We start from the raw sequence: 25,665 nt of genomic DNA on the forward strand, positions 1-25,665 counted from the left end.
AATAAAGCTCGGGCAAGGGGCCCACAAAGCATCGTGAGGGCCTCAAGATGGGGAGCTGCCCCTCGTCACCTGTTGGCACCCCAAGAGCCGGGCTGCAGGGCCGGAGCTCCGTCCTGGCTGGCGCATGTTGTCCTGGGCCCGACGGTTTTCCTTGGCTGTCTCCGCGGCTCGGTCTGGCCGATCCACACCCTGCTGCTGCCGGGCTGTGCCAGCTTCTTACATGTCCTCGGCGTCACCTCCCCTGTCCCCAGGGCCCCCACCTGCTGTGGCAGGCGCAGGAGGCAGGAGCAGGGGATGCTGCTGGTGGCTCAGGGCCAGCCCCCAAAGGGCACTTGGCTTCTTGGCGAGGTCCCAGCTGAGTCAGGATGGCGGTGGGATTTCTGCTTCAGACTGAAGGTCTGGGTCAGTCCCAAAAGCGATGTTGGCCTGTACCTGACAAGTTTTGTTGGAGTTTTGGCTTGCTGAGCAAGTGCAGCAAACCAGAGTGTGTACAGAAGGCGAGGAGAGGCTCCTTGGGTTCACCTTGCCCACGTCCTCGAGCCCATGGCCTCTGGGAACAGCGGGAGGCCGGGGCCAGCACAGAAGGTGTGCGCGGGAGGCCTTCCAGCCGTGTTTGAGCAGGAAACGAGTCCCACGCAGACACGCTGCTTTACGGGGTTTTGGTTGACCGAACTCGAGTTGAACATTGCTGGAAAGTCACGCCGAGAGGTTTCCTCCCAGCAGGACCGACCGGGGCCCCAGCGCACAGGGAGTCACCTGCTGCTCAAACAATTCCTCCGCCACCCCTCAGTGTTATTGATCCGCGGGGCCCTGCAGCCCCATGCCGTGGGTGCATGGGACAGGGGTGTCCCTGTCACCTCGCCTTGGGGACCTCGTGCCCGGCGGGGGCTCTCTCCTGTCCTTTACATACTGCCCAGGCTCTCCGTCCTTCCCCACCTCTCTGTAACACGGGGCAGGCCTTCAAGGCCTCGGCCCTGCAGCAACGAGCTCCCGGGGCGGTGCTCGTCTGCCCTGCGGTCACCAGTGGCAGCACTGGGATGAAGTGGGAGGAAAACACCCCGGGGATCACAGCCCAGCTGAGCTGGCAGGACCCACGAGGGCAGTCCGTCTGTCCCTCCGCCCCATGACAGGACCCATTTACCCTCCACAAGGCAGGGATTTGCCATGTGCCCATGCCCAGAGCCTCCCCAAGAACGGGATCGCCTCTAGGGAGGCTGGGGCCTGTGGAGGGTGAGAGGCTGAGGCCTCAGCTGCTGGGAATCGAGGACGGAGCCGGCTCCGTGCATTAACTCAGCGGCCATCTCAGCCCGCAGCATGACTTCACTGTCGGGTGAATGGCCCACCATGGAAACCAAACCTCAGGAATGCGGCTGGGTGTGCCGGCTCCGCGCTCCTCTCCCGAGGGCTCAGGCACAGCTGGAACCCTCCCAGCCTAGCAAATGGCTGTCACCCCCTCTCCAAAGTCCTGCCCCGGCCCATCTTTTTGCTGGAGATGGACCCACCCGTGGCTGGAGCGGAGCGCAAATTTTGTGTCACCCGATGAGACCTGGGAGCAGCGGGCGCTGTGGTGGTGAAGGGCCCTGGGGCCAGGGGTGCAGGTGTCTGCTCGGGGGCTCGGCGGAGGGCACAGTGCCGGGGCTGTCTGGTTTTCCACTTGGGCTGGAGAGGGGCTGTGAGCAGGCAGCAGCCGGGCTCAGGTGCCTCCCGCACCGGCCTCTCTGTCTGAGTCACAGGAGAGGCCGGGAGCACGCTTGGAAAACTCCAAAAAGCCGCTCGGCTCCTGGGCTCTGGGGCCTCACCAGCCCCCCTGGGCCACGAGCACCACGTGAGGCTGGGAGGGGAAACTGAGGCACGGCCAGGCTGGCAGGGACGAGCCATGGCTGCTGGCTCGCCGTCATTATCCACACGGTGATCCACAGCATCGGGCTCGCCGCGCTGCCTGGGGTGGGGAAATGTTTTTCCCTCTCCCCTCCCTTCCCCACGAGCCAGAGCCAGCGTCAGCCCGGTTTCCCCTGCACGCTGCCGCGCCAAGCGCCTCTGCAGCCGCTGGAAAATGCATAAAAGCCCCGGGCAGGGCTGCAGGAGGGTTCCTGGCAGTCACAGCTGGATCCAGCCGCTGGCTTAAAGCAACCACACGGCCACGCCGGGCTGCGTCACCTCCCTGTCCCCTGTCCTTCCCCAGGCTGTGCCCGCAGGGTGCGGGTGTGCTCGCCCCATCCTCTTATTTGAAGCTCTGGGGTCTGTCCCCCCAGCACTGTGCTGGCACGGGGCAGCCCAGGGGCAAGAGAGGCTGTGGGATTCGCCCTGGGGACCCTGAAGCAGAGAGGGGCTGGCCCAGCCGTCACCCTGCCAGGCACTTCCCTTTCTCACCTGTTGTTGGCAGAAATCATGCAAAGCCCCAGGGGTTTGATGCCACGCAGGGCAGAAAGACTTCCTCAGCTCGGCACGGGAAGAAAAAAACCAAATGTGTCACCGTGCCGCCAGCCTCCGCCACTGCAGGTCAGGCTGAACCTTGGGTCCTGCCCCAGACGCTCAGGGTTTGGGGGAAGAAAGGGCTCATTTGGGATCCCTGTGGGTCGTGGCCCCAAAGGCACGGTGTGGCTAGACCCCAGCTCCTGTGGGATGCCCAGCCCCAGGACCGCAGTGCTGGCACGAGCTGGGTACCTCGAGGTGCTGGGATTGAGACAGGACGTGTTCCTGTATGGGTAAGACATAATAGCAGAACAGAAAGAAGTCAGAAAAAGAAAAGAAGAAAAAAATGGAAATCCCATAGCAAAAACACCAGGTTGTGTTTTTTTTCCTCACTGAAACAAAACCCAAACCATCAGTGGGAAAGCATTGGCTGGGTCAACCTGCCACAAGCCAGTCTTTCAGCATTACATAAACGTTACAAAAAAAGCTCACTTCTTTGTCTGTACTTTTATTAAAAAAAAAAAAAAAAAAAGAAGCAGCACGTTTAATTCAGGTCTACTCTGAAATGAAAAAAAAATCTTGAAACAAAAAAAGAGCTGTGGTTTGCTGTGAGAACATCTAACTGAGCCACTTTGGCGTCGTCCCAGTCCTCTCCCTTTCCCTGTGATCAGAGATGCCCCGCGGCCCCGCAGCGATGCCCCGCGGCCCCAAACAACGCCCCGCAGCCACACCAGGTGCCTGCCCTGAAGCCTCACGCCCCACCAGGTCGCCTGTCCCCATCTCCAGTGGTGACACCGGCGGGGATGCCCAAGCAGGAGGCGAACGGGGTGGCCAGGGGTGGCCGCTGTCACACTCAGGTGTCACCGAGGGGTGTGGGGGGGGGGGTCTGCGCCTTGCCCCCCTGTGCCTCCCCACGCAATGCTACAGGAACGCACCCGGGTGCCCTTTCCGCAGGTCCCTGCCAGCTCTCACGGGGCTTGGCACAGCTCGAAATGTCACCGGGGTTGCGTAACCAACAACTTTTGGTTTCCCCATGCCCAAGGAGCTGCCGTCCCCTCCGTCCCCTCCGTTGGCCAAGCGGGGTGCGGAGGTGGAGGGGGGCAGGGGCCGAATCCAGCCCTGTGCTGGGCTCTGAGCGGGGCTCTGCCTGCTGCTGGGTCTGTCTGCCTTCACTTCAGCTCCAGGGAGAACAAAAAATGCCAGGTTTCGCTTGTCCCGGCTTTGCTGTCGGCAGAGGGGTTCAGGCTGCTCGGGTAAAAGCAGTTTTCACCATTCTGGGGCAGGAGGCGAGGGAGCGCATGAGGCAGCGAGGGAAAGATGTGTGGAGGAGAGGGGCCTTTAAAAAAAACACTCGCAGTTTGCTTCTCTTCCTCCTTTCCCAGGTGAATCGGGAAAGTGTGAGAACGTGGGGTTTGGCCTAAACTTTTCTAAGTAGTGCTGAAACAGATGTAAAACGTGCTGCTTCGTTTTGAGGCCGTGGGGAGGTAGCAGCAGGGTCTGGCTTTGGACAGGGTCGGGGGCTGACTCGAGCCGAAACCTCGTGCTTGTGGCCCGCACACTTTCGTGCACCAGGCAGCTGAGTTTTCTGGATTTTGCCTCTGTGGCTGTTTGTGATCAGGGTCCTCCAGTGGGGTTCCCCCTCCTCCATGACGTCCTGGGGTGGATTCACACCTCCTTGCAGACGCAGGTCCTTGCATCCCCCTGCAGCCAGGCTGGTGCTCAGTGGGGACCTTTTGCTGTACCTTGGTGTTTGTGCATCCTTTTCCTGGGGCCGCGGCTTCAGCAGACCCCGACCTGCCTCCGGGCATTGGGACCAGCCAAAAAAGCAGTCAGGGAAGGTGTGCAGGGACCTTTGGTGGTGGGAAGGCTGCAGGGTGCTGCAGGGCATTTGGGCAATGATTCCCGGAGAGCTTTCTGCCCAGCTGGGTGGGAAATATGGAAACAAAGCTAAAGGGACAGAACTGGGGAAAGTAATGCCACTTTCCTCCCCACGCAGCTGGATCTGGGGTTGTCCTGGAGCTGGGCCAAAAGCTGTTTGTGTAATGGGGGTTGTGGGTCCCGCTGTACGGTCAACCCCATCAGGGGACGTGGGGAAGGGACTGGCATATCTCTGCTGGGCAGGAAGGGAAATATCCCAAAGGATTTCCTGCGGGCTTCGTGGCTGGAACACGTGGCTGCTGGGGATGGGAGGATGACAGAAAGGGAGACGTCAGAAATGGTGAGGGCTGATTGTCATAGTTGAAAATAGTCCCTGTACTGAAAAATGCTGCATTTAGGAGGAAAGGAAGGTCTTAAATCTGGTTCTTAGCAGGCAATGGGACGCCCCGTGCTGACATGGTGCAGGGGGGTGCTTGGCACACCGGGTAAGGGGGGAGCCCCAGCTGGGCGCCTCCATCCCCCCAGGGACCCTGATGGTGGCTGTGCCCTGTCGCAAAGCTGGGATCTCGGTGTCCTTGTGCAAAATTGGGGTTTGGCCCCTGCTCCCTTTTGGGCTTCACCCCAAAATGACCAGCTGGTGGGGGGGGGGGGGGGGGGAGAAAAGGTGCAAGTTCCTTTCCTGGAACTTTTCTGGAGAGCACTGGGACCCCCTCCCCACAACTGGGACCCTTTGTGGGTGCCAGCTCCGGGTCAGGGCTGATGCAACGCACCCTGACCGGGGGCCAGAAGACACCCAGGGGTGCTGGGGTGCTCCCCGCATCTCCCAGCGGGTGTCCCCTCAACTGGGGGGGGGGCAATTAGGGGTGTCACCCCCCGCGCCCCCATCCCCTGCAGCCACCGGGGGGGGGGGGACCTGGGAGAGATCTGGGGTTGGGGCGATGTCAGGGGGCAGGGCAAGAGTTAAGCTACCTGCCCGTCCATCCCTCTTGACTCCACCTCGGAGACCGAGGGGAGGGAAGAGGGAAAAAGAAAAAAAAAAAAAAAGAGGAGAAAGAGGAAAAGGAAGAGGGCAGAGCGCCGCGCACGGACCGCGGGCAGCCCCGTCCCGCTCCCAGCATGTTCCAGTGGTGAGTGCCGGCCGCGGGGGGGGGGAAGGATGGTGCTGTCCCCTGTCCCCTGCCCCCTGTCCCCTGCCCCGGGGGTCTGCGGGAGGCCAGGGGGCTCCGAGCTGCCCGCACCCCATGGCTCGGGGTCGGGGAGACGGGGGGCGAACGGGGATGCCGCGGGGCCCGTCCCGTCGGGGGTCCCATCCTGCCGGGGGTCCCGTCCGCCTGGGGGTCCCATCCTGCCGGGGGTCCCATCCTGCCGGGGGTCCCTTCCCCATCTCTTCATCCTTTCACTCCCAGGGGACGTGTCGCCGGCTTGGGGACAGCCGCTGGGGACCCGCTCTGCGCTTGCGTTTCCTTTTGGAGAGGTTTTTCTTGGGTGTGGGGGGGGTCCCAGCCCTGCCGACCCCCCCCTCGGCCTCAGCACCAACACAAGGGCTCTGTGCTGCCGCTGTCCCCGCCGGCTCAGCCACCCCTAATTAAAAGGGGGCAACAAAATCCTAATAAACGGGTGGCCCCCGCCAGGCAGGGGGGGCTGTGTGCCTCTCCGGGGGCTGGGGTGCGCAGCCCGGGTGTCCTGGGGTCCCCAGCATCACCCCTAAAGGGCGATCAGCCCCCCTCTAATTCGGGGTTATAGCTAACCGCCCTGGGCACGGGCAGGGCAGCCTCACAGGGATGCTTTTAGAGTTTTTCCTGGAGGAGAAAAGGGAAGAGGAGGCCTGGGTCTGGCCCCTTCAAAGCCCCCTCGACGGCACCCACGGCAGCCGGGCCCGGTGGGCGCAGGTGGGAGCCACCAAGGGGTGATGCCGCTGGGGACACGCCGGGATCCCAGAGCAGGGTGTGGGGCTGAGCGGGGTCATTCCCCCTGCCGTGATGGCTCTGGAGAACCCCAAACACCGTCCTCATTTCTCCTGCAAAGAGGTAGTTTCGGGGTCCCGACGGAGCAGGACGGGGGCTGCTCCCCCTTGTGTGATTCCCACCTTAGGAGACCAAAGGGCAGAAACACTGGAGGTTAGAAAAGCCCTGCACATGGCAATTAGTCTTTTTCCCAGCAAAATGACTTGATTTGATGCAGGAATTGCCCCAGGTTGTGGCTCAAGGACCCCTGGTCCCTGTCGCTTCTCCAGGATGGCGCCATGGTGTTGCTGCATGGGGCAAGCGGGGTTTTAACACTGAGCGGCTGTGCTGGGGTCCAAGCTGCTGTTGTGCTGGGACCAAAGGGGTCCTAAGAAAACCAGGAGCTGCGAGGCAGGGGCTGGAGAGGGTTAAAGGCAACGGTGAGCTCTGATCTGAGCTGCTCCCTCATCAGTCTCAGATGAGTGGCCGCATATAAAACCAGCTGGGACTGTCCACGCACCCCCTTGCCCGTAATTGCTTATTTCCACGCCTGTTCTCACAGTCCTCGCTAGCGATCGTGCTTTTCCCACATAAAGACAGGGCTGAAAAACGTTCTTCGTGCCGGAGGGCGACGCCAGAGAGAGGAGCTCCCGACAGCTCCTGGCTCCCCGCTTGGGGTCCCCGTTTCAGGCTGAGCGGGGTCCCTGTCACCAGCCGCCAGCGTTGCTCCCCTCCTGGGGGTGTGAAGCACGATGGTGTGTTTGTAGGATGCTGTAATACACCAGGACAGAGAGTTTTGTTTCTTGAATGTATCACAAATCCAAGGAAAGCAAGTGTATACTGAAATGCACGTACTTATACGCACCACCGGGAGCGGGGCTGATCGAGGGCAGAAAACCCTCATGTCACACCACCCATGTCCAGGGTCCCCGCCGAGGTCCGGGCTGGAGAAATCCCTGGGAGATCCCACACAGAGAGGCTTCTTTGGGGCAGATCTTGAGTTCCCGCAGCACGGGGAGGCACGGCACCTTCCTACGCCTACAGCTGGGGCCAGCTTCTGTTTTCCTGGGCATTATCACAACTTCGTTGTTCTGCGCTTATCGGGGCTGTCCCAGGCTCCCTGCTGCACATCTCAAGGATGCTGTGGGTTCCCAGGCAGCCTCTCTCAGTACTTTTCCGTCAGGCTGGGTCACCCTTACGGCTGCTTGGGCAGTCCCCATCCCCTGCCCTCGGGCACCTGAGGCCGACAGAGCAGAGGAAATTGGTGCCGGTGTGCCAGCTGGGGGGGAGCCAGGTGCTTGGGGCAATGCAGAGCGAAGATGGGCTGGTCCTGCCCAAGGAGGCATCAGCAGGGTGAAAAACCTGCTTTGCCTTAGCTGTGTATGAAAAAGCAGCTCGGGGGGATTACGGGGTGCAGCAGCAATCGCCGGGTCCCTTTGGAGCCCCCAGCGAGCCACAGGGATTGAGAGTTGTCCCCAGACCAGAGCTCTGTGGAGGTGCAGATCCACGGCATTTGGTGCTGCAAAGGAGAAGTGATGGGTCCCAGAACCTGGCCCAGCTGTGCCCCAGAAATGCTGGACACGTAGGGATGTCTTTTCCCCGCCCAACCTTCAATTTCCTTTCAAATACCATATTTTTTTTGGTCCCGAGCTGTTATTTTGTAATGAAAAGCTGTTGCCCATTTTGTGTCGAATCCTGCAGCCTTCCTGGCTCTGGTTTCTCAGGGCTGTGCAGCCCGAGATGCCAGTCTAGGGCCATGGGAAAGGACGTCTGTGTTTTGGAGCTGATGTTTGTCTAGAAAAGATAATTCCCATCTGCTTCTGTCCTAAACTGATATTTTCAGATGGCCGAATGAAGGTTCCCCTTGGGACTTCCTCCGAAAAGGCTGCTCTGATGAAGCTCCTGTGCCCAGCAGTTTGCAGCGCGCTGCCTGTACCCCGGTGGCACCCTCATTTCTTGTTTTTTCCTGGCTCCATCTCTCTCTCACCCCATTTTCTCCTCTCCCCGGAGCCCTTTCCAGCCCTTTGCAGGGACCCAGGCTGTCAGAGGACACTGTGCCTGTCCCTGCCTGGCCCGAGGGCTGCCCCAAAAGCAGGATACAGCGGTGGGAAGAGCGTGTGGAGGTGTCCCCCAGCACTCCCCTCAAGGCTGCCACCTTGTGATGGGTGCCGGGTTATGAGCAGCCCGTGATCCTCAGGTCCTTTTGTAAACGAACTTGCCGGATCCAGCAGTTTCCTCTCCTTAACTGCCCTGTCTCGCCCCTTTAGGAGGAAGACCATCTACAAAACGGTTTGCCTGTCCTTTCTGCTGGTGGTCACGGTGACGGTGCTGCAGCGGGGAATGGCCCCCAGCCAGTTCATGCAGGGCCAGCAGCAGAAGGAGCTGTCCCCTCCCGAGCCCCTGAAAACGCAGAAGAGAGGCGATGCCTTCTCGGACACCAGCACTTTCTGGAAGAGCAAGAATGAGAAGGCTCCCACAAAGGAGGAGGAGGAGGAAGGGGTGACGGAGAAGCAAGCGAAGTCGTGGGACATCACCACTGCCAACTGCTCGGCCAACCAGAACTTGAGCAAGGTGGAGTGGTTCAAGGGGCTGGAGCCCAACTTCCAGCAGTTCCTGCTCTACCGGCACTGCCGCTACTTCCCCATGTTGATCAACCACCCCGAGAAGTGCAGCGAGGACATCTACCTGCTCATCGTGGTCAAGTCCGTCATCACGCAGCATGACCGCCGCGAGGCCATCCGCAGGACCTGGGGCCAGGAGAAGGAGGTGGAGGGCAAGAGGATCAGGACGCTCTTCTTGCTGGGCACGGCCTCCAAGGAGGAGGAGAGGGACAACCACCAGAAGCTGCTGGATTACGAGAACCGCATCTACGGGGACATCCTGCAGTGGGATTTCCTGGACAGCTTCTTCAACCTGACCCTCAAGGAGGTGCACTTCCTGAAGTGGCTGAACATCTACTGCGACAACGTCCGCTTCGTTTTCAAGGGTGACGACGACGTCTTCGTGAGTCCCAGCAACATCCTGGAGTTCCTGGAGGACAAGACGGAGGGAGAGGACCTCTTCGTGGGGGACGTCCTCTACAAGGCCAGGCCGATCCGGAAGAAGGAGAACAAGTACTACATCCCCAGTGCTCTCTACAACAAAAGCAACTACCCGCCCTACGCGGGGGGTGGCGGCTTCATCATGGCTGGGCCCTTGGCCAAGAAGCTGCACAAGACCTCGGAGACGCTGGAGCTGTACCCCATCGACGATGTCTTCCTAGGGATGTGCTTGGAGGTCCTCAAGGTGTTGCCTGTTGGGCACGAGGGCTTCAAAACTTTTGGCATCGTGAAGAACAAGAACAGCAAGATGAACAAGGAGCCGTGTTTTTTCCGGGGTATGTTGGTGGTTCATAAACTGCTGCCTCCGGATCTGCTCCAAATGTGGGACTTGGTCCACAGTAACTTGACGTGCTCGAGAAAACTCAACGTCCTTTAGCTCAGTCTCTCTGGAGAGCTGGGACTGGAGGGGCCGGGGCAGCTGCTCCCTGCCCCGGGGTGCGGTGAGCCTCTGCTCGTGGCACATGAGGAGGGCAGAGGCTCCGCGGCCACAGGCAGGGCTTGTGATAGTGTTTGTTCCTGTACTGTAATGTGGTTCACTTATCTCCAGCTGGGTTGGGGGTTGCTGAAAAAGAAGAGGAAAAAAAAAAGGGAAAAAAAAAAAAAAGGGAAAAAAAAAGGAAAGAAAGAAACCCTAGCACTAAAGGGAGAGAGAAAGAGAGGGAAGAGGGTTTGCTCTCTGCTTTAGGTACCACCTCCACCAGAAGATGATGAACAGTGGGGCTGGGGGCAGGCAGGAGGGATGTTGCATGCTCATTGTTATTTTTTGGAAGTGTTCAGGGTCTGGCAACCCAGGGAAGCTTCTCCAAGGGGACTGAGTGGTTTACACGTACGTGAGCCTCCCACCACTCAGAAGTCAAGGGGATTTTGTTATCTGAAATGTCTGCTCCATGCAAGGTTGAACCTGTGTGCCTTGGGCTCACCCCCTCCCAAAGTCCTCGCTGTGTCCCCAGTGTGCAGGTGGGGGAAAGGGGCTCTCCACGGGCCAGCCCCGAGCCCCCATTAGGGCTGCCGGTTTTTGGCCAGGCGGTCAGGGAACTGGGGCTTTATCCCCAGTAGAGGTTCCCACAGGACTTCGGTTTCCCGTGACAGCCCTGGCTGCACATGCATCATGCTCAAACAAATGCACCCAGCCAAAATTCCTCAGGGATTTGATCTTCCTGGCAGGAAAGCGAAGAGAAGGCGTGGGCTGTCCTTGCCCACGGCCAGGGAAGCAGCAGAGGCACCTGGTCAGCCCCAGGTAGGTGCTGGAGGGCATCGCTCCCTCCCTGGAGCGGGGTCCCAGGTGAAGAAGGGCTGGTGCTGGCACCTCATCTGCTCTCGGAGTGTGCATTTCTATATGGTTGGGCCCAGGAGTGTGACGGGGTGACACCACACGACATGGCCTTTTTTTTGCTCCCTACCGTGTCTTAGGGCCACTAGAGGTGTCGGGGTGGAGCCCCAAGCCACCTCCTGTGGTGGAAAACCTGTGCAACAACGTGGCCACGCACCCCTGGGTGCTCGCCAAGCCACTGACTGCCAGCTGTGCAAGGCCATATACGTGTGCAAAGCCACATGCGTGTGTGGGTTCCAGTGTGTCACCTTCTGGGGCGGGGGCACAGTGTTTATACACCAGACATCATCCTCAAGTGCATGGCTTGTGCAGCCGACGACTGTCCTTGTGCGTGGTGGACGTGCAGAGCCACAGACATGGCCCTGAACACGACCAGCGAAACGCACACGTGTGCTCTCTCCTCTCTCTCTCTCTCTCTCTCCTTCTCTGGTGCCAGACATTGAAAGGAAAAAATTTCTACTACCTCAAAGGTCCCCCTGTGCAGTGCCTTTTTTTTTTTTTTCTTCCCCTTAATGTGTTCTGGAAACGTGCCTGTTTCATTCACTCCAAGCCTGTATGTTCCCCCAGGTTAGAAAACAAACAAGAAGGGGCGCACGGCAGCCAAAAGAGCCACCCGCGCGCCAAGCCACGCCACTTCCCCTCTGCAAATGCCCCTCGTCTGCTCCGAGGAGCTGCGAATTTGGAGAGGGAAAACCAGAAGGAGCCCGCTGCTGCCCCGTTTGGTGGCGGGGGCTGGCATTTGATTGACAACGTGCCCAGTGGAGCCGCAGCCCCAGGGCACCTGCGGGGCAGAGCCCGAGGGCATCGCTGGTGCCCGCTGGGCATTGAGCGCACGGTTATTTCCCATCCTCTCGGTTATTTCCCATCCTCTGGTGGGTTCAGAGGTGCTTCCCCAAATGGCACCTCCATCCCTGATGTCGGGTACAGCTCGTTGGGCTGTCTGCTTGCCCCACAGGCAGAGGCGGCGCGTTTGGAGAGCTGGGTGCGCATGCCGAAATCTTGCAGTCTTGCTCTTCACCTGGCGGGACCTGTACAGAGAAACCGTGTAGATTGGGTGAATATTTTAGTTTCTAAATAAAGGTTAAAAGAAGAAGGAGAAGAAATAAAACCACCCAAGCCCTGTGTCATTGCTAACCCCCCCCTCCAAGACGGGCTGGCTGCTTGGGAATTGAACCTGGTGGTGGGCCACAGGGGCAAATGGGGCTGCAGTTCCCTGGTCTGGTGTGATGTGGCTTTGTTGCAGAGCCTGTTGTGGGATTTATTAAGGTCCCACAGACATTTTCTGTCTTCCAAGCACTCCTCCAGCCGCATTTCAAACCCAGCTAAACTTCAGGCCGTCCTGGCACGCTGCAGCCAGCTGCGCACCTCCAGCCCCGTGGGCAGAGCTGCCTGGGCAGGCTTGGGCACTCGCCTCCTGGCAAACCTCCTTTCATCCTCGCCCTGAAGGCCATCGCGACCTCGCTGTCCCTGTCGCCCTGTCCAGGCCACATTCCCCCCGTAGCACCACGCTCGCTGCCTTTAGGGGCACCACAGGGCAGTGCAACGGGGACCCCAGAGCAGAGCGAGCCACGCGCACGGGGACAAACCCACATCGGGTTCGGCTTTGGCTGGGGTGAAGAGGAGGAAAACCACGCGAGGAGATGGAGGGAGGGATGCCAGGGGCTGGGTTTTCGGGGCTGGCACCCACCTTGGCTGCTCAGCCCAATGACGGGTGCGGAGAGGTGACCACAGGGGACTGGGACCGTGTAGGACGCTGCCGTCTGGGCCACGCTCCACGTCCTTGTTCCACCCAGGGCTCCACCAGGTGTGAAGGAGGCAGAAAGCCACGCAGCCGGGCTTAGGGGTGCTTCTGCTCTTTCAGGCAGGACCCAGGGCTGCAGCGCTGCTCCCTGGGGAACCGGGGGGGAGAAAATGCCCCGGCAGTGCTCGGACCAACTTTGGGTGGCAGCGTGGGGAGGCTCCGGGCGAAAGCAAGGTTTGGGGGCGCAGGCAGGGCGGGGGGAGCCGCAGCCCCGGGCAGGAGCCTCCCCGCGGCCGGGTGCTGCCCCCTGCCGCCCGGCCCCGCCGCCACGCTCCGACCATTTGCCGCCGGGGCCAGCGACCCGCCTCTAAAATGGCTGATGGCAGCGGGGGAGAGGTGAGCACCGAAGCCAAAAAGCGAGCCTTGGCCCCAGTCGAATATAAAAACTTTATTTTCATGTGCTTTGCAGGGCTAGCCCAGCTGCTAATGACAGCTTCCTTCTACATCTACCCCCTGCTCCCATGACACGCTACTGGAGAAGGCGGTGCTTAGTTTTTCAGACAAGAACGTGCAAGGCACTGTAGCAAACCCTTCTTTCCTTTTCACATGCCTTGTTTTGGGAATTAAGGAGAAGCAGCATTTGATCAGCTGCAAGAACTTGGCTGAGGCAGGTAGGTGCAGTACTGACCCCAGCTCCCAGCACCTGGAAGGAAGCAGGAGGTGTCACACTACAGTCCTGGGTTCAGGGTCACTGTCCCCTGCCTGGGAAAGAGAGAGTGGGGCACAAGTCAAACAATTTATGAGTGAGAGGCAGAGGCTCTTCCAGGAGTTGACATTTGAGCCTGCACCTACCTGTGCCCAGGGCAGCCTGGTGGTAAGAGCCCCACGGTGCTGTGACCAGCGCTGCCCCAGCTTGACCAAGGCAGCAGCTGCCCCTCTGCTCCCACGTGCTGCAGTCACTCAGGAGCAGCCTTGTCCCCCAGCAGCTGCTGCAGCAGGAGCCCAGCCAAATCCTGGGGCAGGAAAACAGGCTAGGGAGGCTAGCTCCCCCCCCCCAGGGCTGTTAAGCAGTAACAATTACTAAGCCCAAGAGGGGACACAAGCAGGTGGGTGCTTGCTCAGAGTAACCAGCACAGTTACTTTCCTCACGGTGTTTCAAGATGCCAGTTCACACTTAAGAGAGACAAACAGGAGGCAAGACTACTGCTGGTAGTGGAATTTTCTGTGAAATAAAGTATGCTAAGCTCCTGCTGGTCAATCACTAAATGATTTTTTTTTAAAATAAGTAAAAGAGTAAGTAGAAAAGAACACGATGGTTTCTTTCTCAGTGCTGCTCTCTCCTATTCCTTCCTGCAAGTACTCTAAGCATAACCTAACCCCTGGATGGTTGTGGTTGTCATTGCAGGCTAAACCAGAAGCAGGACAGGAGCTGCTGTCTGCAAAGTCAGCGACCTTAAAATGATGGCTCAAGCCAGAATTTCTCCCAGCCTACTTTGGGTGGCGCAGAATTAACACGAACCAGTTTAGGTCCTTTAATCTGTCCAAGACAGGGTGCTGAAGCACAAATGATAAAACATTCTGCATTTTTACAGCAAAAATGCTACCGAAGTTTATAGGAAAAAAAATATTTTTGTACATGGGTAAAACATTATAAATTCAAGACAACTCACAGACAAGGGGTAAATTCCCACATCTATCGCTCGTTTCTTTTAAAAAGTTCACTTAATAGGCAAGCAGTCAAAATGGCTTGCTCTCTCTTCCTTGAAATGAAAACTGTTTCTTCCAAGTGGCTCACAGTACTCCTTTGCACCTTGGAATGTCCTCCGAAGGCTCCGCCGAGATAAAAGGAGAATAAAAACCCCCGGAGTCCTTTCAGATAGTCTCAGAGAGCAGGAGAAGGGAAAGGAAAAGGGAAGTTTATTCAAACTTGATCTTCTTCCCTTGGGGCTTGTGATCTCCACCTCCTCCTCTGCCTCCTCGGAAGCCACCTCCTCTACCTAGAAAAGAGATTGGGTCAAGAAGCAGAGTTGCAGGCATCCCTGCACACACACCACTGCCCTTCCAAACCCCTCTTGGCACAGGACAGAAAAATTCACATCAGGCGCTCTGTGGTGACCACACCATAATCCCTCAGCTTTTGACTATGTCCCTTAGGAGAGGGGTATTTGCATCTCCTTACCTCCAAATCCTCTGCCACCACCTCTGCCACCAAATCCACCTCTTCCCCCTCGGCCTCCTCTGCCACCACCTCTGCCACCAAATCCACCACCAAATCCGCCGCCACGCTGAAAATCGCCCTTTGGCTTGGCAAAATCAAGGGTCACTTTGTTTCCATCTATCTCTCCATCCTCCATGGCTTCTTTAGCTGCTTTGGCATCTTCTGGGGAGCTGAAGTCCACAAACCCAAACCTAGACAGTGAATTAAGAGAAAGATGGTCAAACTCCATAAACTGACAAACTGCAGCACCACCTACAGGCACTTGACAGCAATCGCTTCGGAAACAACTGCATTTCTGTAACCAGTGGTCAGAAATGTTACTTGTAGAACAGCAGTGGCTAATCGCAACCGATGGAGCCACGTTACGAGCGCGCCAGCACTGAACTGTTAATGTCCTTCTCGTGCGAATCCATAGGCTGCCATGGGGGTGTTGGCAGGAAGGAGCTCATTGAGAAGTGAGCATGCATTCAAGAAGTTTGCAATTAGTAGCTTATTTATTGGACCTGAATCCCAGATCATGCTTAACATACCCTTTAGAAGATCCAGTGTCTCTGTCTGTGACTATTCTAGCACTTATGGAGCCTTCAAATGATTCTCTTAGCGTCTCCTCCGTTGTGTCCTCAGAAAGGCCTCTGACAAACAATGTTTTGCTTTGTTCTGTGGAAAGACAATACATTCAGAGATCGTCAAGCCTCAGCAAAGCTACCACCGACCTCTCAGTAATGCCAGCTGGATTTGGTGCTGCCTCCAACAACAGCTCATGTGGTTCAGGGGTTTGTTTTCAAAAGGAAGCCCAGAACAGCTAAGGAACCTAAAGACGACCTGCAAAGCTTTTTCAGGACTACTTAGGTCTAAGAGCATCTCCATGTGGACCAGCTCGGTACTGTCAAATTCATCCTGCAGCCCCCATAATAAATGACAGTGTCTTGTCAGTATGGATAATATCAGTATGGATACTGACTGGACAGACCCTGCTGGATCAGCACTTGACTATCTAGAGGACTTTACAAACAGTTTCATCATCATTTCAGATAATCAGTCATCATATCCAGCACACTCATGATAGAAATCTTCTGTACCACAGATTTTTATTTTTAAAAAGCAGACCGGAGTTTGTGTGAATTGTACGCTCCTATCACAAGGTCAAATAATCAAACGTGGAATACTTACGGTTGAATCCTCCTCCTCCTCCTCTTGCATTCGTGTTCCCTTTCTGCCATGCTGGTGAACTGAATTCCAGTCTGATTGCTCTGCCTTCAATTTCTGTGTTGTTACAGGAATTCAATGCCTCTTTGGCATCCTCAGCCGTGGGAAATTCTACAAATGCATACCTGTTTGGAGAGGAAGATTTCAGTCAGCTGGGGAGCACAGGACACCAGTGGAAGTAAGGCATTCACCACAACAACTGACAAGTCAGTTTTAAGTCAAACTGAAACATACCCTTTAGGCCTGCCCTGGTTGTTTTGTGGCATCTTGATGGAAGAGGCTTTTTTAAACAGTTCTTGGAGAGTCTCCTCTGAGGCAGCATATGAGAGGTTGTTTACAATCAGGGTCTTTGACTCCCTCTCTCCACCACCTAGAAAGGAAACGATGCTTTAAGTACAGGTTTGGAGATGGAAAGCTCCCTTTCCTCTTTATGCATCCTACAGATCTGGAAATGTACCTTTCTGGTTTTCTTGTTGGCTCTTCTCACCAGTGTAGTCAATGACCATGGCACGACCATCGATCTCTGTGCCCTGCTTCTCCTCCAGAGCTTTGTCTGCCTCAGCTTCTGTTTTGAATTCAACATAGGCCATCCTACAGCAAAGAAAAAACATGAACCAAGGGTTCTTTTGGCTTTTTTAACGTCCTCCTTTCAGGAATCGCTAAGTGAATGAGAGGGAAAGCATGAAAAAAAACACACTTAAAAATAACTACTTCAGTACATCTAATCTAGCAGATTTCTTAACATAGTTAAAAGACAGACTAGCTTTTCAAAATATGCTAAAAGTCTGAGAAACAACAAATATCTAACGCCCTTTCAGATACGTACCCTTTGCTGCTCCCTTCCTTGTTAAGTACTATTCTGACTTCTACTGCATTTTCAAACACATTTTTCATTTCATCTTCGGTTAAGCGGTAGGGCAGATTCTTCACAAACAGTGTTCTAGCATCTCTCTCTGCAAAGAGGAAAAAAGTTACTTCCACATTATCAGCTCAAAATCCACAGGTCCTAAAGCTGAGGACAGAACCACATTTCCTCCCCATCCCCTCAGTAAGGACTGCTTCAGATCCCATTTCCAGATATACCAGTCAGAACTTGCATATCCATTTCAGCATTTGAGAATCTGGTTATGACAGAGCTCAAACCAGGGAGATTCGCTTTAAGGAGCAGCACATCAGCAATACCACAAGCCTACTCCAAGGACCGATTACAACCTTTCTTTGACGTGCACAGGTATTCAAGAGTTGCATGTCATACCTTTCTTATTTTCTTTAAGACTTTCCTTGCTTTTTGCCTTTTCCAGTTTGATTTCCAAGCCCATCAGCTTCTTTCCGTTCAGTTGGAGAGCTTTATCCATATCTTCAGCAGATAAGAAGTCTACATAGCCAAATCGTCTGAAAGAAAAGCAACTTTACTGTTTACGCTGATCTCTAGTAGCAGACAACATACAGAACCAGAGGGAACAGGTCAAGCTAAAGCACCAGTAAAAATTAAGGCAGACAGAGAGGTGACTATAACAGCATGGGTAACAGCTCTATGCTGAAGTGACAGCTCCCCCTTTAGGGATACACTGCCTGAAACAGCTGCAAGGCCAGCAAGTGTAATACCCATATCAGCACTGCGTGTGTACCACACCTCTTCCAGCTTCCATACACTACCAACAGTCACCCCAGCATCAGCACGTTTACCTATCTAAATGAATTGTTGCCAGCTGAAAGCAGCAGCAAAATTCTACAGAGGAACTTACTTGGAAGAACCAATTCTGACTTCTGAAACTTGAAGATTCTTCTTGCCAAAGAACTCTTTGATGGCAGTCTTCAGTTCTTCGTAGTCCTTGCTGGGGGTCAGATTTTTCACGAAGAGTGAGAAAGCTGAGGCAGGAGCTGAAATGAAAAGACAAATGAGTGTAAGGCAGATTGAAAGAATTGGAAACTAAACTATGGACAGCATTAGCACATCAGCTTCTGCTCAAAAGTGACATCACACTTCAGTATTAAGTCCCTTATAATCATCATCTGTGCTGGAAAAAAGAAACACTGAACACCCAGTCCCATTATATGCCTAGCAGTCCACCAATAGCTAAGGGAGCATCATTTGATGACCCCGTGCCACCCACCTTCTGTTTTCTTTTTCTTGGCCTCTGGTGCACTTTTATTGGCCATTTCTTTCTTCCTCTTTCCAGGTGCTTCCTTGACAGGTTCTGTGATAGGAAACAGACAACACTGAAATGAAGTACAAGAATAAAACAGCATCTTCTGTGCTGGATAAATGCACGAGCATTAACATCTACACCGTAGACACGTGAGCCCTGCTCTTGTCATTACAAGCAACTGTTCTTCAGCCCTAGAGACTGTTACAGGACAGAAGTTTTACTCAGACATCCTTTCTTATTATGGACAGTTACGTCCTCATTAACATTTAAACTCACTTTCGTCCTCGCTTTCTTCCTCATCATCATCTTCCTCCTCATCTTCGTCCTCCTCATCTTCATCCTCCTCCTCCTCATCTTCCTCATCTTCAGACTCTGCCTTGGCTTTTGCTGGCGCAGCCTTTGCTGGAGTAGGTTTCTTCACTGGAACAGGTGTTGTGTCCATGGCCTCATCTTCAGACTCTGAAACGAATTGCACGTGAGATTTCAGGTGTGTTCAAGATCAAGTCACTTTTGAGTCTAACAAAAAATAAATCGGTGAACTAAATATTTTTTCATGCCTCCTGAAGCTTACAGGTTTTCAGGAAAGAAGTTCTGTAATGTTACACTAACAATCCATTGAGTTAACCTCCCCTTGCCCCCCGACCCAAGCTCTAAGTGTTTATCAATTTAACATCTTCTAAATTTTCTAAGAAAAAAAAATTTCCTAAATCCTTTGTGGACCACATACCCTCATCGTCTTCCTCCTCCTCCTCATCGTCGTCTTCCTCTTCCTCAGATTCTTGCTTTGCTGGCACAACTGCAGGCTTTTTAGCTGGTACAACTGCCGCGGGCTTTTTGGCTGCAGGCTTCACAGGCATTGCTGGTTCCTCTTCCTCCTCTGCAACAACAGTACAGTAAGTGTTTATCCACAGCACTCAGCCTTCAAACTCAGACAAGTACTTTGTTTTACTAGATTTTGGCAGTGTTCAGAAGAGAACAAACAGGAAATTAGAAGGTACTTCACGGGCTTCATGGAATACAGCCACAGGACAAGAAGTTCTCCAATATTCACCAAATGCCCAACTTTTCTCCCTCGCTACCTCTTATCAAAGAACCCTCCCGCCCTTTGGGGTATTAAGTCATGCTGAACTGTCAATTTCAAAGGTAACTAAGTTTAGCTACTGAACCTGGCCAACTCTAAACATGGACATTTACTCCACAAGTAACTTACCAGAATCATCTTCATCCTCATCCTCCTCATCCTCTTCCTCATCCTCATCATCTTCATCTTCCTCACTTTCTTCCTTCTTGGCGTTCTTGCCATTTTTTGCTCCTTTACCTAGGACAGCAGCCTTTTTAGGTGACGGAGCAACAGCCTTTTTAGCTGGAGTAACCACGGCCTTCTTGGCTGGTGTAACTGCTTTTTTCGCAGGAGTGGCAGCCTTCTTTGCAGGGGTAGCAGCCTTCTTAGCTGGCGTTACTGCTGCTTTTTGTTGTTTCTTCTGAGGGACCATCTGAAAGAAATTTATTGAGTGTAAGATTTATGTGGTCCCTGAAGGGATTTCAGAGCGACAAACACGACCCCACGCTGGCATCATGCCTTGACAGACTGTAAGAACTTTGCAGCCACACTCATGAAAAGGGCACTACAGGAGCTGCAGCAAGCAGGTAGCTGCTACCTCTGCACACCCAATTAGTCAAAAGGTATGTTCTCTGTGCCACTCCTCTCTTTCCCCGTTCTGTCCATTCTTGCTTCTACACCTCGTGGCTAGTGCTTCAACATGGCAGACAAATCTATGGCAACTGTAACCTAAAGCTTATCCTTCTGACACTTGCTTAGCTTGTTTCCTTCATTCCCTTATTCTGTTGAATTAATAAAGCCCAAAAGCAGCCTTTTCATGTTTTTAACGGGCCAGATCTGTAAGAGCAAAGCCTGGAGCAATAATAACGAGTCTCTCAAGCAGCACCGAAAAGCCTGAGGTTTACAGTTCTGCATGCTACATGTGCGTGATAAATCACTTATTACTGATGCCCTATTTGATTAGCTAATCATCCCCACGCTCATCACTACTAAGAACAGCTCTAACACCCCAGCAGTCCTTCTAAAGTCTGGAAAGTACCGACTTAGCCAGTTTTTCCCCCACTGTTTTCCCCTTGCGGTCAGTTTACCCCCCAGCCACAACAAACGGGCAGGCTGACTGCTGCTTAACACGGACCCCCCCCCCACCACGTGCGCCCCCACCACCTCCCGCCGCTGCGCCCCGCGCAGCCTCCTCCCCCTCACCTCCTCCCCGCTGCTCTCCTCCAAGTCGGACGACTCCTCCTCCTCGCTCTCCTCCACCTTTTTGGGGGGCGGAGGAGCCATCTTCTTCTGCTTCACCTGATTCTTGGGGGTCTAGCAAGAAAAGAAAGGCGGGGGGGGGGGGCCACACCGAGCCGTCAGGCGCCGCTCCTTCCCCACGCCGCCAACACGTGGCCGTTCCCGCGCGCGCTCCCGCACGTGCTCGCGCGCCCCACGTGGCCGCGCCTCCCCCCCCTCCCCCCTCCCCGCCGCGCGCCCCCTCCCAACATGGAGGGAAAAAAAAAAGGGGGGGGGGGGAAGAAAGAGAGGGGGGGCTTGAAACCGCTCCCGCCGCGCGCGCCCCTCCCCTCGCCGCCATCTTCCCGCTGAGGGCGGGGGGAGGGGGGGGGCCTGGAAACCGCCGGCGGCGGGAAGGCGGCTCCGGGACCCCCCCCCCCCTCCGGGCCTTTAACCCCCCGGTTCCCGTCCCCCCTCCCCTCAGCGCCGCCCGCGCCCCGCTGCGGTGATGGCGGCGGCCCGGGGTAGGCCGCGCGCGGGCCTCACCTTGGCGATCTTCACCATGATGGCGGCGGCCTGTGGAGGCGCAAGGGCGGCGGCGGCCGGGATGCCTCGGGGGGGGGCTGGGGGGGGATAAAGGGGCCGGGTGGGGGAGTCCGGAGCGCGGCCGCGGGGCGGCGGAGCGGGAGCGGCGGCGGAGCGCGGCCGACCCGGAGCGGCGGCTGCGGAGAAAAGAGCGAGCGCGGGGCCCTTCCGCTGGCTTGCCTAGCCCTCGGGTTCGCCCCGCCCCCTCCGCCCCCGCCTCGGCCAATCGGCGCGCGCGCCGCGCGGCGCGGCCAATGGGCGCCTCCGCCCCTCGAGGCTCCGCGCCAATCGGCGGCGCTCTGCCATCGGCCAACGGGAGGCAGCGTTACGGACGGTGGTCGGGGGGGGGAGCACCGCGAGGCAGAGGGGAGAGAACGGGAGGATGGGGGCAGCCAATGGGGGGGGGCGGCAGCGCGGTGTCTGCGCGCTGATTGGGCGGCGGGGCTTGGAGGAGGGCGGGCGGGGCTGGGGCAGGGGGAGAGCACGTGGCGGGCGGCGGGCCACGTGGTGGGGTGGGCAGGGGGCGCTGGGACTGGGGGCTGTGGCGCTGGGGACCGGGGTTCGAGTCCCGGGCCCCGAGTCCCGGGCCCGGACCCCATCCCTGTCCCATCCCTGTCCTTATCCCTATCCCTATTCCTATCCCCAGCCCCAGCCCCATCCAGGCTGTGCCCCCAGCAGCAAGCAGCCGGTTCTGCCGTTTTCTTCAACCATCCGCAATGGGATGGGGCTGGGGTCTCCCTTGTGCTGCCCCCCCCCCCCCCCCCCCCCAGGCTAATGCAGGGGGAAAAATAACCCGTGCTTTTAATTCAGTCACTGCAAGATCATCCTCCCGTAGGGTTTTACCCCGGCGTCGGTGAGGATGGAGGATATATGACCCGCTGGCGGCGCTGGGTGCTGCTCCCCAGTCCCTGGGTGCCCACTCCAGCTGCAAACGGGGCGTGCAGCCAGCTCCCCGGGGCTCCTGACTCACCCAACGTGTTTGTTCAGCACTCCTTTCGCCCTTCCCAAGCCTGCTCGAGAGAAGCCCCTAAGCTGGGGAAGAAATCCTAACGAGCACCATCGGCCGGCGTGGGTCGGGGTGGAGCTGGGGCAGTGGGGACGCTGCCTGGCTCCCCGTGCCGGCCATGCAGACGGGCTCTGTGTGTAAAACACGGCGACTTCTGGCTCACGTCCAGCCCAGGTCCCGCCACGTGCTGCAGGAGCCGTCCCCGAGCACCCAGGCACACCAAAAATCTGGTGCGCGCCCTGCCCGGCAGCCCTGCCGCCACCCCGAGCGCTGCTGCAGAGCCTCAGGGCCGAGGGGAGTTTGCGGAGCAGCATCAGCGGGGCAGTAACTGGGCCAAAACGGGAGGATTTCCAGCTCCGTCCATGGAGTAAAAGTATTTTAGGTGCTTCTGTGGCTCCCTGTTGCTGTTGTGTGGCTGTGCCTTGGGAGCTCTGGTCTGACTGCAGAGTTAAAAGGGGTCTAGGTGGTTTAATGGGGACCCCGGGAGGGGCTTGCAGAGGACACGCAGCCTCTGGCACAGCAGAGACATGCATCGGGGGGACAAACGTGTCCCCCCCAAAAGCCATGCGAGGCAGGAGCCCATGGGGGGGCCACCTCAGCATGCAGCAGCATGGCAGCGGCTGTCCCCAGCCTAAGCCTGGCCGCGGGGTTTCCACGAGGTGGTGGCAACAGGCTGGGAGCCCCCAGTGGGAGCCCGTGGGGCTGCCCCTGCTCCCTCCTGGCTCCCCAAAAACGCTGCTGCTGAGCACGAGGGACACCCCTTGGGGACAGCTGACAGCACGACGCTGCCTGCCACCTCCAGCAAGCACCCGCAGCCCCTGGGGCAGGCGTGAACCTTCCTGGCTCCGCTCAGCCCCAGAGCAAGGGCAGCCCTGGAAAAAGCCCTGCGAGGGCGCCGAGCGGGGCTGAAACGAGCAGGACGTGCACTGGGTGCGTGCTAAGACGGAAACCAGGCCAACCGTGGTGAGCGGGGAGCATCCTCCCAAAACCTGGTCGCATGAAGCCAGGTGAGGGTGTCACCGTGATGTCCTGAGAGCTGTGCTTTCTCCAGGAAATGTCCTCTCCTGCCCGCCCCACCGAGCTACCAGCTCCTCTCCCCGTGCACCGAAGGGCAGGGGAAGCTCGAAGCAGGCTGAGGGTTGCGCCGCGCCTCCCCTGCCCGTTTTTAATTGTAGAACAAACAAAGCAGCACACTGATTCATCCTGCTGGGTAATTAAATGCCTCATGCTATTGACTACGAAGACATTAGGGTTCAGCAGCCCAACGCTAATGCATTAATAATCGCTTCTATCGTGGCGAGAAAGGGGCACGAGCTGCTGTCGAGGAACGTGGTGGATACAGGGGCCGGGAGCTCGCAGCCAAAAGCCTTAGGACCCGAGTTAGTGAATGCACGTGGTGCAGAGCCTGGGATTAACGCATTAAAGTACGGCCAAGCGGGCGCTGGGCCAGGCAGCAGAGGGCATTTGCTCACCGCGGAAGGCGGTGGTGGTGCACGGTTCCCGGCTGAGCACCCACGTTAGCACCCTCTGCCCGGGGAGAAGCGGAGACAGAGCAGCCTCCAGCCCAGAGGCCGGCAGCATTTGCCATTTTCTCCGAGCAAACAAGTGCAGAGCACGCTGTCAGGCCCTTATTTGATTTGTTCCTCTGGTGGCTATGCACCATTTGCCTTCATTACCTTCTCTGTCCCATGCCATAGTCCAATCATCTAGCATCTGTCCAATAAAGGGTCCATTAATATAATTTACATCCAGTTGTCACTTTCTGCCTTGTCTAGGACAATGGGCTCCCTGGGTGTGCTGTCGCTTGGAAAAGCATTTTTTTTTTCACAGGTAGGCTGAGCGGGATAAATAACCTCCTAGGACTGCTTATGGCTAGATTTAGCCTCGTGAAGTTACATTTCTCCCAAAGACTTGATTTATGGCTTGAAACTGAGCTATTTAAAATATATATATATGTATGTACGTATGAATATATGTATGTGTTTATTTATTCACTCTAAAGAGCCTGGAAAGAAAGAGAAGGGAAGGTGCTCTCCTTCCTTTCCCCTGGGAGACCCTAGGAGATGCCTCCAGCTGTTCAGGAACAGCCAAAGCAGGGCGCTGAGCTGGGGCGAGGAGCCGCACGCAGCGCTCCTGGTGCCCGCATCCCTGGATGGAGACCTAGGGGTGCTGTATTTCCTCCAGAAAACCCTTTCTGAGACTGGGTTAATTTTAAATAAATACCTATATCGGTACGTATGTATATGAAAACCTCTCTAAAGGTTTCTTGGGATGTTAGGAGCAAGGTGCATTTCCTGACAAGGCTCTGACGGTGGGGTGGTTGCGTGGCTTTTCAGGTCTCAGCACCCCTCGGCTCTGAGTCTCTGGGACGTGGCCATACAGGTGGGCAGAAATTCACCCCGGGTTCCCAGGAGCTTGAAAACTGTCAAAAAAAAGCAAACCATGGTGGGTTTAGCCCCCACCATAACCCTCTGCGTGGTAAAGGATGTGCTGGAAGGGCCGGAGGATGCAGAAAGCAGCAAGCGCCCGTCGGCCACGCCGCACCCGCGAGTGCCCAGGCTGAGGAAAATGGCTTTACTGGGGCAAGCTGGGAATTTCGGTGTCACGGCACAGGAGAGGTCCCCACGGGCATGGAGCTGCCGTGGCTGAAGGAATCCCCTCGGCAGAGCGGGGCCGTGGGGGGAGGCTCGGCCACGTGCCGTCCCTGCAGCTTGGAGAAGCTCAGGGTCCCCCCGGGCGCTGGATTTAAAGGATACCAGATTGCTTGGCCTGGTCTGTCCTATTGTTTGAGATCCTCCTCCCAAATCCTGAAGCGAGTGCAGCCAGGCTTTGGCAGCAAAAGCATCGCTGGGGCAGAAGAGCCGGGTGTTGGGATCCCATCCTCACCCCCCTGAGCTGGGCTGGAGCTCCCCAAAGCCGTCCTGAGCAGTTTTTTGGAGAAAAACATAAACAGCACGCAGGGTGTCTCACCACTAACCCAAGCCTCTTCCAACCCACGTGTGCAAAATAAAATTACACAAGCTCTGGCCAGAGGCCCTGGTCTGCCCCAGAGCTGTGGTGCCAGTGGGATGCTGAGCTCGTGGGGCGAGGAAGCAGGACGCGGGAGCAGACACCTCTCAAAGATGCCCGTAAAATACCCATCCGATGAACGTGAGCTGCAAGGAGGGGTGGGTTTCTACCACGACCAGTGGAAACAGGTGACACTCAGGGCGAAAAATCCAAAATTCACACCCGTACGGCTCCCATCCTCCGTGCCCCGTCCTGGGGCCGGCCCCCCCAGGGGCACCGCAGCTCCCCCGACGCTGCCTTGGTGCAGCGCATGCTGCCAGATGGACTCGCTGCCTGCGAGCCGGGACTGCTGCAGAAAAACAGAAAGGGAACCCAGCTCGAGCCATTTGCTTTTCCATCTGTGCAAGCTGGTTGTTTAAATCAACCCCAGCAGAGAGGTTTGGGGCCGGATCCAGGAGGAGGTTGGACAACTGGAGAGCTGGAGGGAGCCAGAGATTTCCCTTTAACCAGAGCAGAAACCAGCTGAAACCGCCAGGAAGAGCAAACGGCTCTTAAATAAAGGGGCCTGGACTGCAGAAAAAATACAAGGCGGCACGTGGAGAATGGCAGCTTGAGCCTGGGGTAGCCAAAGGGCTCCTGGGATGGGGGTGTAGGTGTGGGAGGGCAGGATAGGGCCCCACCAGCACCCCCCTCACTGCTCATCAGTGCGGCCGCATGGCTTGCCGGGTCTCCCAAATTACGGGGACTTTCTTGTTGCTAACTTGATTTCTTTCTGGTGACAGCAGTGGCAAATTGGTCCCAGCTGTTC

At 56.5% G+C, this 25,665-nt stretch overlaps 2 protein-coding genes across 2 annotated transcripts; one reads left to right on the forward strand and one right to left on the reverse strand.

The window, feature by feature from the left end:
* The first annotated feature begins 5,276 nt into the window (after positions 1-5,276).
* B3GNT7 (UDP-GlcNAc:betaGal beta-1,3-N-acetylglucosaminyltransferase 7) lies at positions 5,277-9,910 on the forward strand. Its single transcript, XM_083848485.1, has 2 exons — positions 5,277-5,417; positions 8,501-9,910. The coding sequence occupies exons 1-2, from the start codon at positions 5,407-5,409 to the stop codon at positions 9,708-9,710; spliced, it is 1,221 nt and encodes a 406-aa protein (XP_083704611.1). The 5' UTR covers positions 5,277-5,406; the 3' UTR covers positions 9,711-9,910.
* A 4,013-nt stretch (positions 9,911-13,923) lies between these two features.
* Positions 13,924-21,062, reverse strand: NCL (nucleolin). Its single transcript, XM_083848483.1, has 15 exons — positions 20,804-21,062; positions 20,243-20,353; positions 19,190-19,472; positions 18,707-18,856; positions 18,256-18,438; positions 17,944-18,027; positions 17,575-17,710; positions 17,085-17,221; positions 16,656-16,782; positions 16,287-16,420; positions 16,064-16,199; positions 15,794-15,954; positions 15,154-15,280; positions 14,585-14,814; positions 13,924-14,402 (listed from the first exon to the last, which is right to left on the reverse strand). The coding sequence occupies exons 1-15, from the start codon at positions 20,819-20,821 to the stop codon at positions 14,323-14,325; spliced, it is 2,097 nt and encodes a 698-aa protein (XP_083704609.1). The 5' UTR covers positions 20,822-21,062; the 3' UTR covers positions 13,924-14,322.
* Positions 21,063-25,665: the final 4,603 nt, after the last annotated feature.

This window comes from Anser anser (genome assembly GCF_964211835.1).
Source record: "Anser anser genome assembly, chromosome: 9".
Taxonomy (NCBI): Eukaryota; Metazoa; Chordata; class Aves; order Anseriformes; family Anatidae; genus Anser; species Anser anser.

Coding starts and splice junctions, on each gene's coding strand:
- NCL (XM_083848483.1), bottom strand. Junction 17,222..17,574: donor GTCAGAATTGGTTCTTCCAA/GTAAGTTCCTCT, acceptor CTTTTCTTTCAG/ACGATTTGGCTATGTAGACT. Junction 16,783..17,084: donor TCTTAAAGAAAATAAGAAAG/GTATGACATGCA, acceptor TCCTCTTTGCAG/AGAGAGATGCTAGAACACTG.